Source organism: Eschrichtius robustus, chromosome 15, assembly GCF_028021215.1.
Source record: "Eschrichtius robustus isolate mEscRob2 chromosome 15, mEscRob2.pri, whole genome shotgun sequence".
Taxonomy (NCBI): domain Eukaryota; kingdom Metazoa; phylum Chordata; class Mammalia; order Artiodactyla; family Eschrichtiidae; genus Eschrichtius; species Eschrichtius robustus.
In genome coordinates, this window is record NC_090838.1 from 29,987,250 (window position 1) to 30,005,083 (window position 17,834).

Here is a 17,834-nt window from a genome sequence, read left to right on the forward strand (position 1 = left end):
GGGTAACAGTATTTTTGTACATTTACTGATGGAAATATAAACTGTCCCAGCCTTTTTGGGAGACAACCTGTCAACATTTATTTAAAAATTTTAAATCGACATACCCCTTAACCCAGCAATCCTACTCCAGGGAATCTATTCCATAGAAGTAAAACCATCATGGTCATGAATATGTGCACAGGCACAATTACCATAATAGTAAAAACATGGTGACAAAGTAAATGCCCATCAATACGGAAGAGGTTTAATAACCTCTTCATCATCATACAGTATTACCCAGCACTAAAAAGAGTAAGAGCTATGACAGACTTGGAGGGATTTTTATCATACATTGTTGGATAAGAAAAGATGCAGAGGATATATATGATCCCATTTAAAGCAAACTGACCCACCCAAAAAATCTCATTATATATAAAATTGTGTGTGTATATTAAGAAATTTAAAAGCGATTATATATGTATAGACTTGTAAGGGGCTCACAATACACATTACATTTTAGAAGTTGCAGAGTAACTGTAGAAAAAGACAAAACCCCGTATGTAATGTTTGTGCATACATATTTGTAGGAATAAGAATAGATATATCAGGCTGCTACAAGGGAGGTGGGAGTGAAATGGTATGGCAGGATATGATTAGTTTTGCCATTATGCATCTTTATTATTTCATTTATTGCTCCTTTGTGATGTTCTTTTAATTAACTGTATTAAATTATAGTACTATTAATTTGTATCACTCTTTTAATCTAACATCAAATCATCTCCCTTCCCTTTTTTTTCCTCAGTACTTATCACTAATATTCAATGTATTTTACTTATTTGTTGTTTGCTTTCCCCAACTATAATGTCAGCTGCAGGTAAAGGGTTTTATCTGTTCACTGCTGAACGCCAGCACCTAGAACTCTCTGGCACATAGCAGGCACTCAACTATTGAGGAAACTAATATTTTATGTATAATTTAAGGGTTCCTCTTGATGTTCATTTTAACCTGATTTCTCCTAAAAAACCTGATATTTCAGAAGCTATCAGGAGTGTGACAGAATTACATAAGAAGACTGAATTCAGGGAGTGAATAATAGTTCTTTGATACTTATTACTGCCTGACATTTTATCAGGTGTTATATATCTATTATCTCAAGTCAATCTAAGTAGGCAGATCTATAATACCCATTTTGTAGATGAAAAACCAACTCAGATTAGCTTATCTAAAGTCTCATGGCCAATAAATGTCCTGTGCCCAGGCCAAAATCCTGTTCTTTCCTCTGTGCTATACTGATTGTAAAGGAATCATGTTTCAATAATTAAAAAAGAGATAACAGTTCTTACATAATATATAGGTTTAATATTATTTTGAGATTTATTTAGTTGAATATTTCATAGTCACATAATTCACTGCTCTGTTGATGATTCTATTAATGATTTAAAAGTCATTTGACTGTTAAATATAAATACCCTGTCCCTAACTAGTGTTCCTGAAACAAGCTGTTCAGCTCAAGGTCTCAAGCCTCCTGGGCCCTGCTGGAGTGGCAGTAGCACACCAAGACAACACAGAACTATTCCTAGGAGACGTAATAAACATTCAGACAATTACCATCAAATCTTCAAGACAAAATCAGCCCTAAGAACATCCTGAGGGATTTTGTCCCAGACTCTTCAACTCCAAAGCAAGCTCCCCAGAGAAATGTCTTTCTTGACAACCTTCTACTGGGAGAAGCTTCCTACCTCTTTGGAGAAAAATGCCCGTCAGGAAGAGCAGGACCATCTGAGGGTCACAAGGGAAAAGAGTGGTGGACCCTGTCTGGGCCCAAGACAGTCAAGGCAGGGTTAGGTTCCAGGCTGGACAGTTCCCTGTCAAGGGATCAGAGGCCAGTGGGTTGGTGTTCAGGAGGATAGGGGGACAGAAGGGATACCACAGCAGGGCTTAGAGAGATCTCCTACTCCCCCGCATGCTTTGCTCAGTTCCAAAGCAGTCAAAACTGGAAGTGCGTAGCAGAAGAGGGTGCTGCCTTGGGCATTCTGTTGCCACCTTTCAGGTGAGGTCCAGATTCCTCCCCAAGGAGGGTGCAGACCTCAATCTTAGCGTCAGCTCCACAGACCTAAATACATTTGAGATTGCCAAGGGACTGGCAGGGATGCTTTTTTCTTTTCCTTTGTTTTTGGTGATCTGGATAGATTTAGAGTTTCAAAATGTGTTCTCTGATCACTCAACCAATAAATATTTATCGAGTACTTTCTATATGGTAAGGCACCAGGAGAAGTGTTGAGGAATATAAGAAAAACAAATATGGTCCCTGCCTCAAGGAGCTTAGAGACAGCAGCAAACAAATAACCATCAACTCTTATTTTTTAGGTGACAAGTGAGCAATACCTAATATGTAAAATCTGAGTTGAGAATGGGGTTAGAATCAAAGCATTCAGAATAAAACTCATCAATACCTGCTCCCCATGCCTCAAAAAAAAAAAAAAACCCACAAGATTTTGAAAGATATGTATGTAAATTAGACTTATTGTATATTCCCTGCCAATCTTTGTACTCCCAAAACAATTCTAAAATTCACACAAAATAAAATGTGATTATCCGCAGAGGCAAGCTGTATGTAACTTGCATACATCAAGGGTATAAAACTGCCTTGATCTACAACCTTCAAGTTCAAAAGTAAAATTATTTCTGCCCCCAGAAAGCAATGTTTCTAAGAGAAAAAAGTCTGCTTGCAAGTTTTATTTTTTTTTATTGTAATCATCACATATATATTCCTAGGTATCCTACAACAATGAGAAATAAGGAGCTTATTGTCCTGCTTGTTTAAAAGGCTGATCAAAGGAATAAAGTCTGAATGTTTTAGAGTTGGGAAAAAACCTCGTTTCTTCTGACCCTGAGATATACAAGGAAACTGAACAGGTACTATTTCATTGAAAAAGTTTCCTCTTAAAGGAACTGATTGTTAAATGGTATTTTGGCTAAACAAGCATACTTTCAAAATCTGTGCATGGCAATTGGCAGAATCTAACCTTATCCTTGTTAGCTCTGAAGGGACACTATTAACATTACTTACGTGGTATACATGCTCTATCTTAATGTTCCATTCATTTCAACATTTATCAGATGCACAAGGCTCCATGGTTTACCTGCAAGCTATGTATAAAAATACTGCTTTTCCAGTCAGCAAAATACTAAGATATTTACCACATATGAAAGAATTCCTACATGGCACTTGAGTATTGGTGGGGAGCGGGAGTCAGGCGTGTTATCCATAAATTACTGCAAAAAGATACGTGAGACCATTGCGTTCTTCTTCTAAAATACACACTGAGTGAAATAATTCCATCAATAGGATATTCTGAAATATGTGGGCTCAAAGCTTGTAGAAAAATATGTAAATATTTTAAAAAATGCTTCTAAAAGCACAAAGTCATTCAAAACAACAGACCTCATTCTATAAAAATGATTCTATCTTTTCATGAGATTACCACTTGGCTACATTAGGACATTTCTTACATGTCTGGTCTTCATTCTGACATATGCAGATGACACAGCATAACCTGGGCTTATGTTAATATAGCTTCCTACAATATAATAAAAAGCTATGTTGTCTGACACTTTAACCGGGGGACTCCTGGATACTTTTGATGTAGTTCCCCAAAATCTTTAATTTAGATGACAGGGATCAATGACAAAAAAAGCCAGAACTGGAACCATTCACTTTTACAGATCAAAAGGCTCTCAGAGGTCATCTTTACAAGTCTTTTAACAAGAAAGGAAGACAATGGGTGATGGGTCCAGATCAGAGGCTGTGTTTTCCTTTTCAGTGTGGTACATCTTTCCCCACACCCGCACCCAAGTTATCCAGCACCAAAAGTAAACTTTCTGATGAGTTTCTTTTGCTTTAAGGTAAGTTAATCTTATTTATTTCTGAAAAATTACTGCCTTGGTCCCACTTCCATAAGGAAGGAGTAGGTGATGTCAGTATACATTAACATTTCAACACATTTTATATACACCACAAGCTGCTTATTTTCTCAACATATGCTTAACATAAAATTTTGCTTTCCATGCATGCAGTTTTTTTTTTTTTTTAATTAAAGAAAGTTTTTCAGTTTGGGAATTCTCATTTGTGAATGGTGGGTTTCCCTACCATTACCCTTAATTTGATGATGCTATTATATGAGGTAATTCAAAAATATCTTTGGTTTGAGGTTATAGATTGGGAAACTGATACACACCCTGGATCTTATAAGGACATGAAAAACTTTGGCATGTGAATTAATAATACTAATTCTAGTACTCCAAGTGCTATTTAACATGTTTTGCTGTGGGTTCTCCTTTATATCACTGGATTAACTCTCTCTTTAAAGAGGCACACAGGAAAAGTCAAAAGGGAGTTAGCATCTGGACCAGTCTTCCTGTAAGGTGAATGGCTAAATAACCAAGGACGAGAGAATTTTCTATGAAACAGACCCTTCCAGTAGGAAAGATATTGCAGATTTTATTCTCCCAAATAGTCAGATCCTTCTTCAAGTCTGACCAAAAACACCATTACCTTTAGTCTAATAACAACTAAGAATAAGAAAGGGCTTAGGGTTTTGTAAGATCTAAGTGAAACTTGAAGTGAGTGATTTTCCGTTTGGTGGGTTTTGCATTCTGTTTGGTTTTGAAAGTATATAAAATATACTAAATTAGAATTTGTGTTTCAGAAAATATGGAACCTAATTTTCAAAGTTGCATGTCAGCGCTTCTCCACAGAGCTAGAGCGTCCCCATCATTGTAAACGACAGGTATAACTGAGAAGTAACAAGTGGAGGGATGTGTTATGGTTATAGTGTTGGATGCTGCCAGATTTCCAGGTGTTCCTGGGGAATATCTAAGTGCCAGGACAACCTAGGACCCTTCAAAACCTCAGTGGTGCCCTTGGAAAACCTAAAGCAGGTTAGAATACCATTCTGAACCTGGGCTGACCCCAGAGGGTCCATCAATCCCTGAAAAACTTTTGGAATCCTCTTGACCTTCTGAGCTAGATTACTCTAAAACAACTCCAGCAAATCACGTCTCAGTTCTCATTTCAAGGGACAAAAGGGACATTTCTGACACTACTGAAAAATGTGTACATACCAAAGAATAGAACACTTGTTACTACAGCAGCATATGAAACATCATAGAACAGTGGATAGTTTCAAGGACACCAGAAGCGGTACCTTTTAGATTCTATATATTATTGTGGCTCCAGATTGGAACAAAGAGATAGTGAGTTCTGAGCAGAAGCCCTTCAAAAATAATGTTGATCTGAAGGAGCAAGGGGTAGAAGGCTTACGCTTGCCTGTTAAGTAGCCAAACAAAGAAAAAATAAAATCACATTAAATTTATATGTGTATGTGTATGTATAATTTTTTAAATTATGTAACTGAACACTTGAGAAAAAATATACATATGTCCCTCAAAGTATCATGATCCAATTGTGTGGGGTATTTTAATTTTACTGGTTTTCCAAAGCCCCAAACTCTCTATAATGATAAATTTCTCCACCTTCCTTACAATCAATAATTAAGATTGGTTCATTACTTTGGATTCACAGCTACTTTGTCTAATACACTTTTATTTCTCTGCCCCCCTTTACTACCTAACCCCCAAAACAAAATCAGGTTGTATTAAAGTATTTTAACTGCAAACCCACTAGATTCCAAATCTGACAAATATTTCAATTCATGAGACACCTATAGCACATTATCTATATTTGTACACTTTATTTAAAAACAAATAATACACTTAGAGCCACCAAAAAGGATATCTTAATTAGCTTATCCATACCCTGAATTTACAAAAGAAACTTCTTGCACCACAAAAATTAGCATTTGGATTAATTTACATTAATTGATATTACACCTAAATTTAAAAATACCTGAAGATCAAACAATCTGGCCCAGGGATCACCAGTTGGAGGGGTGAAGGGGTGTGGAGAAAAGGAGTTATTGATGAATCTGAACTGATGATGCCCTGAGGTCAGCTCTAGTAAACTGAAGTGGAGAAGACATAAAATAACCAGTAGATTACAGGATTTGTAATCCTTCTGGATTACAAAACCAGAAGTGGTTCCTCCTGAAAACAGGTATTAGATCATATAGTTGGGATAGGTATAGGGGATACCTCTTAATCTGGATTGGAAAAAAGCTGTGTGGAGAAGGGGGTTGTATTTGTTTCTCACAAGAGGCAAACTTCAGCCAAACAATGAAAAGAAAGTACGGATGGTGGTATGTGGTAGACTGAAGGCTTTCTGATTGCTGATAACACCAAATTTAGCAGCTCTCTACAAGTCAACTGAAATACCATTCTCTAAGACATTTTCAGAGAGGAGCTAACACACAACCAGGGAAAAATCATTCTACGTTAACAAGGCACTCACTGGTTCACAGCCTGTTAAAAACCCAGGCAGACATTAGAGTTAATCTAAATTAAAATGAACTTTCTAATTTGCATCCGAGGGATGATGGGCATGTGGTCCCAGTTAAATCAAATCTAAAGCTTGACTAGCAAAGATCCAGAAAATTCTGACTCTTAAGCACCACTTCAGGAATACTCCTAGAATAAATAAGTGGGATCTAGAGATCTCTGTTTGGCTTTATAGTCGCTTTTTTTTTTTTGGATTAAAAAAAAAAAAGATGCAATCTGTTTAATACTCTGTGAACCCGGCATCCCTTACAATGACACTGAGATCCAGTTGGATGATGGATATATAGCCAATTAAAAAACTTTCAGTGGCACAAGTAGAATGATTCAAATCATCTACCAAGGACCTGACCTGTCCTTTGTTTTTTAAACACAGATATGTTAGTTTTCTGGACCTTCTTCTAAAATGAACTGAAGGAATTGATACGTTTCAGAAAAATATACATACAATTTCTGTCAGCTACTACTTTTGTACAACCTGAATCCCAGTGTTAAACAAAATAATGCAATTATATAAATAACTAAACAACACAGTAACAGAGGCAACTTCTGAGTAAATAAAATTAATGATTAGATACTTAATAGCCTTGAAATAGCTTTCAAAGAATAAAGTAAGCTGAAGAAAATTATACTTAAGAGCTCTTTTCCCATGTAAATCAACAACAGTTTGGCTCTTGGCTGAAAGCATCACACAGACATATACTAACCAGAGACTATCTCCAAGTCATTATCAACATTGATGATAAATTTTAAGCAGTTCTTTCAAAAGAAAATCAAAATTAATTCTAAGCTTTTCAATCTGATTTGTGACATCTTTGTTCAATATAACTTAAATGACAAAGCCTGAGAAAAGCACCAACACAGATTTTTAAATTGCATCCAACCATTATTTTAGATGTCATAAAGATTTGCTTGAGTCAAAATGGCAGCAATGACAAAGAGGTAGATATGAAAGATGCCATTTAAATACTATTCTTAGGTGGAATTTTAACTAGTTCAGGTGTTTAGTTTAAAAATGATTTTCACTAGTCGAATCTTCATCACATAAGAATCATGACATGCTCTTGTGTAAAGGGGAAATATATGAAGTGCTAAAAAAGTGAGCCTTTAAAAATTACATTTACTTAGCCAACGTTAATGAGATCCCATAATTTTGGTGAATCAATAATTTCTCCTACTACCTGAACTTGACTTACAATGAAAGCATAGCCATTTTCTTCTCTACTGAAATTTCTAGGAATTCACATTCAAAATTCTTGGAAAGTACTTATGGTGCTCAGAAGAGCACGAAGACAGCGCATGAAATGTCCCCTGAAGTCCTAGAAGTTGAACAGATACATTAAAAAGACATTGATGGTCACAAATCAGGACCTTCACAGATTGGCAAACACACACACACACACACACACTCTCTCTCTCTCTCTCTCTCCCTCTCTCTCTCTCTCACACCCCTTCCCCCACAAAGAAACTCAATCCTCATCCTCACTGTAAGGCTGCATTTGTATTTTTTTTTTTTTTTAAAGGCACCTCTCTTTCTCTAGCTATTGCCTTCTTGATGATATCTGTTTTGTCAAAAATCCTGAATGTTCAATGGAAATAGTTCAGTACTGAGAATGGAATACTTTTCAATTCACATTTGAATAGCCAGGTTTTCTTACATTCAGATTTTAATAAACTAGAATGACAGTCTTTAAAACAAGCATGCTAGCCTATAATGAATATAGTATATACAGTAATTTAAACATTTAGAACTATATATTATACTGCAAAAGCAAACAGCACAACACTCATCATACTCGTCATCACCTGCTGTGTACACTACCTCCAAAAATGAACATACAAAACAGTAAAATGCACCTATGGTTTTATATATATATATATATATAGTCTATATATATTATATATATTCCTACAATATATATAATATATATTTATAAAATATACATACATTTTAGACATTTTCAAATAAATCTTCATCATTATCTCCAAAAGAAATTTATAGCAAGAATACTGAAGGAATGAAAGTCAGATAAACAAAAAATTTCTCACAAAGTTCGTTATCAGTGATACAGCTCAATTTCCCCCCTTTTAGTCATAACTAAAATGATTATAAAAGCTAAATACTTTGCATAACTAATTATCTGTTTAATGGCAAAAATTGCTAAACTTGTTCAATAGAAAAATACTGAAGGTCATTATATCACTTATGTTAAATATCTGTCTATGGTTCAAGTAGCAAATGAGCTCCATATGACAGCTGAGTTTTGAGAAGGGTGCTGCAAGCTCCCAGAGATGTATCCATAGCATGTGAAGATAAGGCAGGGACCCACATCTCCTGCTGATTTTCATACTATTCCAATACATTTCATCCAAAGTATTTACAAATGAAGCACTATGACAGCATTTCAGTGACTGTTCAAATCTGGAATTTGTTCATTTTGTCAATTTTCATTGAATTTTTGATAAGCTGAGGGAAAAATCAGACACATATATATGCTTCTATCTGGTTGGAAGACAGCTTTGGCTCATTTCTACACTGAGATCAGAACAGTGCTAGTGGAGAAGAATCTCTGTTTCTGGGTACAATCTCCAAGAGCACAGCACTGGCTTTCTAAGGAACTTTCAACAGTTCCATCATTTGCACTACAGTCTACATATCTCATGGTTGTTTTCTACTTACTAACAGAAAAATGCATTTCAACCATGCGGCATAAAGCGCAGATGAAGAGAGTGTCTTGGTTTTGAGAATTCCAGTGACAGAAGGAAAGCAGGCACTGCAGACCTTGGAAAGTAATTAAAGCAATAATTGGTAGAACAATAGCCTGTAGCCATCCATCACAAATATGCCAATTAAGAGCACCTGACTGGAATTTTCCAGTATCCTTCTACAAATGTTAGGTCAGCAACATCATTTATTTACTCTGTGAACAATCAAAAGAGGAATTCCCCAAACACAATGTGGAATTCTATACCTGCATGGGAATATAAACATTTAACTGGTAGCTCATATCCAGGTCAAATCATTTGAATACACAAAGGAGTCCCTTGAGCCCACTGTGAACCAAAGCACAGATGAAATGACAAGGTAGCTGTGTCAAAATATTAAAGCATATCTGTATATCAATTAGGCAAATTTAACACAGGTCTTTAAAGAAAACTTGCCTGTATACTACAGAATTCCAGAGGCAGATAAGCAGAAATTTTAAAGAAAAACTGTCAATTAATATTGACACTATCGTGATAAAACTTCTTCAGGGAGTAGATGTACATATTATCAGAAGTGCCATTGTTATGCTAATGGAATACACGGGCATAGGAATGTAGGAATTATATTAAAAGGTTACAATATTTACGGATATGGACTTTTTTTAAGTCTGAGAGCCTATTAAAAATACATTTTGCTGAAAATTTGGGTATTAGTAACTTATTTCTGATTTCCAGATTGGTCTCTGACATTTTGGGCAAATAAGAAAGAGCGTGAGGAGAGGTGGGACAGTTGTAGGGATGAGGTCTATATACTGGGTCCAGACAGTGGGGTCATGGAAATCCCAAGAGTTGACCATATGTGGGTCATAGGTAAGGTGCGCTCAGGGAACCCTGGTTCTTCAAGAATGGTTTTCCCCAGAAACAGTACTGATTCACTGCCTATTAAAACATGCTGTGTATTCCAATTAGACACTGGAGGTGGGGTAGGGAGAGGGAAAGAAAGAGAACCCTTTAGCCAATATTATACACCAAACTATTCCATCCAGATTTCCAAGAGGTTCTTCTTCTTAGAGATATTAACAAGGGAGTTCCTGGGGCACAAAACATTTGCTTTATTTAGTACTTCTGCAAAAGCAGCCGCCTGAGGTTAACCATATCCTTTGGACTATTAAAACATAATAATTATGAACTATTTTTGGTAGGTGTCAGATAATTTGAATATAAGAGACAAAGAAGAAAGAGTAGAGATCATCTGAAGCATGGTTATGTGGGTTTTGATAAATAAGTACTTGCAAATAACTTCCAGCTTTTCAACCACTGAAAGGTAAGATTTCATTGATAGGAAATAATCACTCTGGTACTATAAACATCCCATGAATAAAATGAATTTTAAAATTAACAGAAATTATTATAAAGATATGACCTGCTTGCCATTAAAAATAAACAGAATCTTAAACCTGAATAAGTTAAATCCTTTAGTAAAAGCAGACTCTATCAACTATTCTTCATAATGGTGAGTGCTTTTGACAGCTAAACTTTAGAATGGTACCAAATCTATTTTCAAAAATGTAATACAATATAGAAATCTGCTTAAAAACTAAATATTTGTTTAGCATTTCTGAATAATAATATATTTAACATGTTATTGCATTTCTTTTTTTCCCTCTAATAGGTAAAATGTTTTGCCAGGTGCTTTATGAGAACAGTTGAAAGGAGAGCTAAATTAAAAACTCATTTTAACACTGCCTGGTCATTATGCACATAGGGGTTAGTACAACAGATATGATAAAGATTACTGTTTTGACTACCTAATATGTTTAACAAGATTTCTCAGGGGAGAACTAGGTCTAAATTTCCATTCTTCCTCTACTCATTCCCAGCCATCAACCTTTTTAATTATCCCTTATAATGTGCCCTATTTACCCAATAGGGGTAAGCTAAACCTATGTTCTTCGCTCAGGCCTGCCTAGCGAATTAGAACAACCTCAGAAATAAAAGCTCCTATTTTGGGAAAAATTTTAAAGTTTTCAGGCTCACAGATTCAGCTGAGCTTGCAGCAACCTGAACAAACCTTAGGTTTAGAAAACGAATTGCAAAACTATACTTTAACAAATGTTCTCTGTGCTCCTTCAGCAGAACAAAAGGGCTGGATGGGTTGACTCTTGCCCCGGTCTTCTGTATCTCTTTTGTGCAGTTGATTATTTATAAAGAGCTAGAAGGTGAAGATGATGCATTGTGTCATACAAAGACTTTAGCCAGTGCATCAGCCCCAGCACTGGCTATATAGCATTTGGATGGGTGGAAAGCTACATCATGAATTGATTCTTCAAACTTTTTCCGATGAGCTGTGAACTCTTGGATACACGTCTTACTTTCTAGGTTCCATAAACGTATTGAACAGTCATGACCTATATCAAAAGAAAAGAAATTAAGAGAAAAATTACATTAAATATAAAAATGGTAAGAATAAATAAATAATCCATAGTTGTACTTACTGCCAGACATTAAGTACAGGCCATTTGGATCAACTGCTAAACTTGTAACAGCTTCTAGGTGGGCTACCATCGAGTGGATCAGTTTGCCTTTGGAAAAAGAGATTGTTACTCTTTAGTAATAGTTTACCTTATCCTGAATACAAGCCAGCTACCTCGTTGCACTGGCTTCGCCAGTCACCCCTCTTTGTGTCGTCTCTACATCTATAGCTTTTCCAACTGCTAAAACAACACGTGTCTCCCTCCCTGCTCTGGCCATGATGATAATGAGAAACAAAAGCTCAAATTTCAGCTTATATTTTTGTCTTTCACAATATGGAAGTCATTAATTTGTACACAAATATTCCTTTAAGCCATGTTCATTAACTAAAATTCAGATATTATTCATCACTGACTGCATCCTTTAGCTACAGGCAAATTATATGTGTTGTGGAAGCAGAAGAAAATACTGAGACAAAGACAAAGTAACAGAGAGAAAACCTGGCCACAATTTTGGTGGAAACAGTATATAGAAAGAGATTAAAGATGTTAAATTATTCATCACTTGTAGCTAAGCAAAGTTAGCAAAAGTCAACACATTTACAAAGCCAGTAGCAGATACTCAGGTAAATATGGCTGCTAATACAGTGAGTTGTTCTCCCAACCAGCTCTTCATGCATTTCCTTTAGACTAGTGAAATATAAGCTAATAAAAATTGGGAAAGCCTCCACACCTCAGTGCAAATCAGTCAGGACCAAATAATCAGTATTATAATACAGAAAAAAATTAGTCCATGGAAAAACAAATAAAATAAATCAGGTGACTCAGGGGTTTGCCATCTGCAACACTAAGGCTCTTCAAAAATCAAACAATTTTAAACAAAATATAATGATCATATGCCTCTACTTCCAGCAAGTTTCTACTTTTCCACAGTATATTCAAAACAAGAGATCATTTTATTGGTATCTGAATGAATTTTTCATTGTGTTCCTAGTAATAACCTTGGCTCTAGGGCCAAAATGTAACACCTGTTTACTATTAAATAAACCAAGATGATTCTATATGCTATCGTGAAGACTAGTTCTTAGCAGATTTAGATGAAGTAAAAAGAAACTGATCTGGGAGAGGATTTGTGTTTCAGTGCCTATTCGCTGACTATAAAGCCACTGACAGACACCAAAATTACAGCTGGGATTTTTTTTTTTTTTGCTTTAACAATGATCAATTTAAATAAATTCTTACCTGTATTGTTATCGTAGAATTTGATATGCCTGTCTTCATGAGCAGTGATGCTGATGGGAAGAGTGGGATGACTGATGACTCTATTTATTTGGCAGGAAGAGCTGGCTGCTAAAAAGAAAAAATTAAGGAGCAATACAAATTTGTCAAAGCTACTACTTCTTCACACAAAAGAGAACAGAATATTCACCTAAGAGATTGGAAAAGTAAATGATATGACTTTAATGTGTCTTTAGTTCATTTATTCTGCAACTGTGTTGTTCATAATTGCGATGTTAGGAAATGAGAATCACCTGAGCAACACTCTACTGACAAATCTAGAAGTACCTGGGAATTAGAATTTCCTTTTCCACCACCTGCTATCAATGGATGCCAGCCCAGAGCCACTGACATTTCTCATTCTACAGTGTTCTATGATACTTCTGCTACTTTAATAAAATTCCATCATTACTTCATGTAGATAATTCCCAAATTTAAATCTCAGCTCATTCTAGATACAGAGCTCTTTATCACATGGTTATCATCTAAAGATAAACATGACAAAGAGAATTTTTGACTCTTTAATCTTCTCTTTCTCATAATAGAAATGGTCATTTGACAGTCTACCATGTTTGGAATATGAAAATAGCATCCTAATAGTATTTTTTGCACACTATTTAATAGTGTTCAAAGAGATCTTAATTATACACACAATGAGACAGGCAGGCCACATGTCATTAGGTTCATAACACAGTGAATGAACCAAGGTCCAGAAAACATCTGTGACTTCCCCAAAATCATGGCAACAAAGCTAGTACCTATTCTAATTTCTACCTCTATCCCAACCAGATGACTCATGCAAATCAGGCAACTGCCAAAATTGCTACTTAAACTATCACAAGTTCCTCCTGACAGCCTTTTATGAAATGGAAATCGATTATTAAGAACTTAAGTTTAGGACTTCCCTGGTGGCACAGTGGTTAAGAACCTGCCTGCCAATGCAGGGGACACGGGTTCGAGCCCTGGTCTGGGAAGATCCCACATGCCGTGGAGCAACTAAGCCCGTGTGCCACAACTACCGAGTCCTGCACTCTAGAGCCCGTGAGCCACAACTACTGAGCCCATGTGCCACAACTACTGAAGCCTGTGTGCCCTAGAGCCTGTGCTCCACAACGAGAAGCCACCGCAATGAGAAGCCTGCGTGCCGCAATGAAGAGTAGCCCCCGCTCCACGCAACTAGAGAAAGCCCACGTACAGCAATGAAGACCCAACACAGCCAAAAATAATAAATAAAATAATTTATAAAAAAAAAAGGAACTTAAGTTTAATTAGTGATTTTTGTTACAATACTTTTTACAAGAAAAAAAAGGGAAAATCTACATAAAGATAACACTAATTTAAGATATGTCAAAGTTAAAAAATAATTATTATATCATGGTCTTGGGAGAAGGGATGTCCTTATAAAGTACATTATTGGGACAACTGGCAAATTTGAGTGTAAACAATAACAGCATGTGTCAATGTCAAATTTCCTGATTTTGATAATGTAATGTGCTATCAGAGAATGTCCTTATTCTTAGGAATTACATGCTAAAGGATCTAGGGGTATAGGTACATAACGTCTCTTCAATGGCTCAGAATTTTAAATTATACACATACACAGAGAATGATAAAGTAAATGTGACAAATATGGCAAAATGTTAAAAACTGGTGAATCTGGGTGAAGGTTAACCAAGAATTCTTGTAATGTTTTTGAAACTTTTCTTTAAATTTAAAATTATTTCAAAAATAAAGAGGTCCTAAAATTTTTTAAATCTTAGAATAGGTATCATGAAGTTACACTCGTAATAGAAAATATAGTGATGCATAGCTAAAAATAGCTCCAATATTAGTCTACTCTATTGGATTTTCATGTGGTACCTAGAAATATGACATCTTAAAAGCTGAGGGTAGTCTTTTTCCAATGCTAATGGCAGGTGGTCACCCAGCCTGTTATCTAAGTGAACAACAAAAAGCCACTTGACCATGTGGAGTAAGCTCTGGGTCAGTTATATTCATTTTAAATGGTCCTAAACAAAGAATTTAGATTAAAAATTCAGCCTATGGATATTTTTTCCTCCAGAGATAACACACCACTGACCAATATCTGCTGTAAGGTCTAGCAGGAGAATAATAACAAAATACAAATACTTTAAGTAAAGTATTCGATATATTTTGGGAGAGAAGTTTCTGAGAATAGCTTCAATTACTTTGAGATCTAGAAAAGAAGCATGATAGAAATCAGGCAAAAGAAAGTTCTTATTTAGTAATACTTTTTAAGGAAATTTCTCCAGGTGATGGTAAATCAGACAAGTAAAAGTAAGCAAAATACAAAGAACACTAGAAATAAACTGAAGGCCTACTAGCCATCATTCTAACAATGAATCTAAAAGAATCCTCCAAATATTTATATTCAGCTTATGACCTAAAAATAGTTTACCTTTTCAATGGGTTCACAAGTACCCAATTACCTGCTTCAACTACCTTTGACTTAATCATAGTCAAATCATCACTGCCATTAATAACAAGAAAGGTAATTTATTCTGATTCTAACAACAAACATCTTCCATCCTTTTAAACTACACGAAATTCACTTTTACCTTAAAACATGTTTGGTCTGAACTTTAATTTAAAAAAACACCTGCTAAATTCCAGAATACAATAACATAGTCAAATATAAACAGCTAAGAGAGTCACAGTAGAAAGAAATAAATTTGCTTTATATAACTCTAAAGTAATCAAACTGATAACTTAGGAAATGTCAGGACATATTATTATAGCTCGAAATAGTTATCACTTATTCCAACAATGCTGCCTTTGCTCAAAACATTCTCGGCAGTCTTCTTCAGAAAATGCTTCTAGTATCAGGCAAAAAGTCATATGACTTTACAGTTATACATCGTGAGGGAGAAACGGAATTGCCTAGTTCAGCTTATCCATCTCACTCACTGACTTGAGACCTTATTAATTTATAGCAGTCATTAAAATCAACATTTATGCTGAGGACGTTCAAAGAATTGACCATAATCTCTGAAGGTAATTTGAAAAATGTTCACATCCTTCTTAATTTCATATTGGCTTTTTATTTTATTACAGTAGCTTTAGGTCATATATCTAAGCATGATTTTAAATTTACAAAGAGAGGGCGGAGTCAAGACGGCGTACGAGGAGGACGCGGAATTTGCGTCTCCTCACAACTAGGGCACCTACCAGGCACTGATGGGGACCATGGACACCTGAGGGGACGGGAGGAACCCCCAGCGACCGGGTAGGATGTGGGGCGTGGGGGGAGTGAAGGGGGAGAAGTGGAGGCGGGACGGAACTGGCACCCCTGAGGGATGGATGGGGGAGGGGAAGGGATCCCATGCCGAAGGCAGAAATTGGGGAACCATTGGGAGGGCAAAGGATCTATACAGATTGCCAACAAACACATGACAAGATGCTCAACATCACTAATCATTAGAGAAATGCAAATCAAAACTACAATGAGGTATCACCTCACACTGGTCAGAACGGTCCTCATCAAAAAATCTACAGACAATAAATGCTGGAGAGGGTGTGGAGGAAAGGGAACCCTCTTGCACTGTTGGTGGGAATGTAAATCGATACAGCCACTATGGAGAACAGTATGGAGGTTCTTTAAAAAACTAAAAATAGAACTACCATACGACCCAGCAATCCCACTACTGGGCATATACCCTGAGAAAACCATAATTCAAAAAGTGTCATGTACCATAATGTTCATTGCAGCTCTATTTACAATAGCCAGGACATGGAAGCAACCTAAGTGTCCATGGACAGGTGAATGGAAAAAGAAGATGTGGCACATATATACAATGGAATATTACTCAGCCATAAAAAGAAACGAAATTGAGTTATTTGTAGTGAGGTGGATGGACCTAGAGTCTGTCATACAGAGTGAAGTAAGTCAGAAAGAGAAAAACAAATACTGTATGCTAACACATATATATGGATTCTTAAAAAAAAAACTGGTCATGAAGAACCTAGGGGCAGGACAGGAATAAAGACGCAAACCTACTAGAGAATGGACTTGAGGACACGGGGAGGGGGAAGGGTAAGCTGGGACAAAGTGAGAGAGTGGCATGGACATATATACACTACCAAATGTAAAACTGATAGCTAGTGGAAAGCAGCCGCATAGCACAGGGAGGGAGATCAGCTCGGTGCTTTGTGACCACCTAGAGGGGTGGGATAGGGAGGGTGGGAGGGAGGGAGACGCAAGAGGGAAGAGATATGGGGATATATGTATATGTATAGCTGATTCACTTTGTTATAAAGCAGAAATTAACACACCATTGTAAAGCAATTATACTCCAATAAAGATGTTAAAAAAAAAAAAAGATTCTGTAGAAATATATTTAATTGCATGGAAAGGTATTCTTACTGTACTAAGTGAATTAAAAAAAAATCTACAAACAATAAATTTTGGAGAGGGTGTGGAGAAAAGGGAACCCCTCTTGCACTGTTGGTGGGAATGTAAATTGATACAGCCACTATGGAGAACAATATGGAGGTTCCTCAAAAAACTAAAAATAGAACTACCATATGACACAGCAATCCTACTACTGGGCATATACCCTGAGAAAACCATAATTCAAAAAGAGTCGTGTACCACAACATTCATTGCAGCTCTATTTACAATAGCCAGGACATGGAAGCACCAATGGTAAAGAAGATGTGGCACATATATACAGTGGAATATTAGCCATAAAAAGAAACGAAATTGAGTTATTTGTAGTGAGGTGGATGGACCTAGAGTCTGTCATACAGAGTGAAGTAAGTCGGAAAGAGAAAAACAAATACTGTATGCTAACACATATATATGGCATCTAAAAAAAAAAAAAGGTTCTGAAGAACCTAGGGGCAGGACAGGAATAAAGACGCAGATGTAGAGAATGGACTTGAGCACACGGGGAGGGGGAAGGGTAAGGTGGGACGAAGTGAGAG

At 36.3% G+C, this 17,834-nt stretch overlaps 2 protein-coding genes across 3 annotated transcripts in view; one reads left to right on the forward strand and one right to left on the reverse strand.

Moving 5' to 3' along the window:
* The window catches only part of LOC137778181 (annexin A2-like), a 368,470-nt gene that overhangs the window by 305,875 nt on the left and 44,761 nt on the right, over positions 1-17,834 (forward strand).
* The window catches only part of STRN (striatin), a 110,428-nt gene continuing 98,054 nt past the window's right edge, over positions 5,461-17,834 (reverse strand). For both annotated transcript variants that reach the window (XM_068565197.1, XM_068565196.1), the window contains 3 exons: positions 12,852-12,959; positions 11,634-11,720; positions 5,461-11,546 (listed from right to left, as the gene is read on the reverse strand). In XM_068565197.1, the coding sequence (XP_068421298.1) occupies positions 11,377-11,546; positions 11,634-11,720; positions 12,852-12,959 (365 nt within the window). In that variant the 3' untranslated portion in view covers positions 5,461-11,376. The remainder of the gene's footprint in view (positions 11,547-11,633; positions 11,721-12,851; positions 12,960-17,834) is intronic.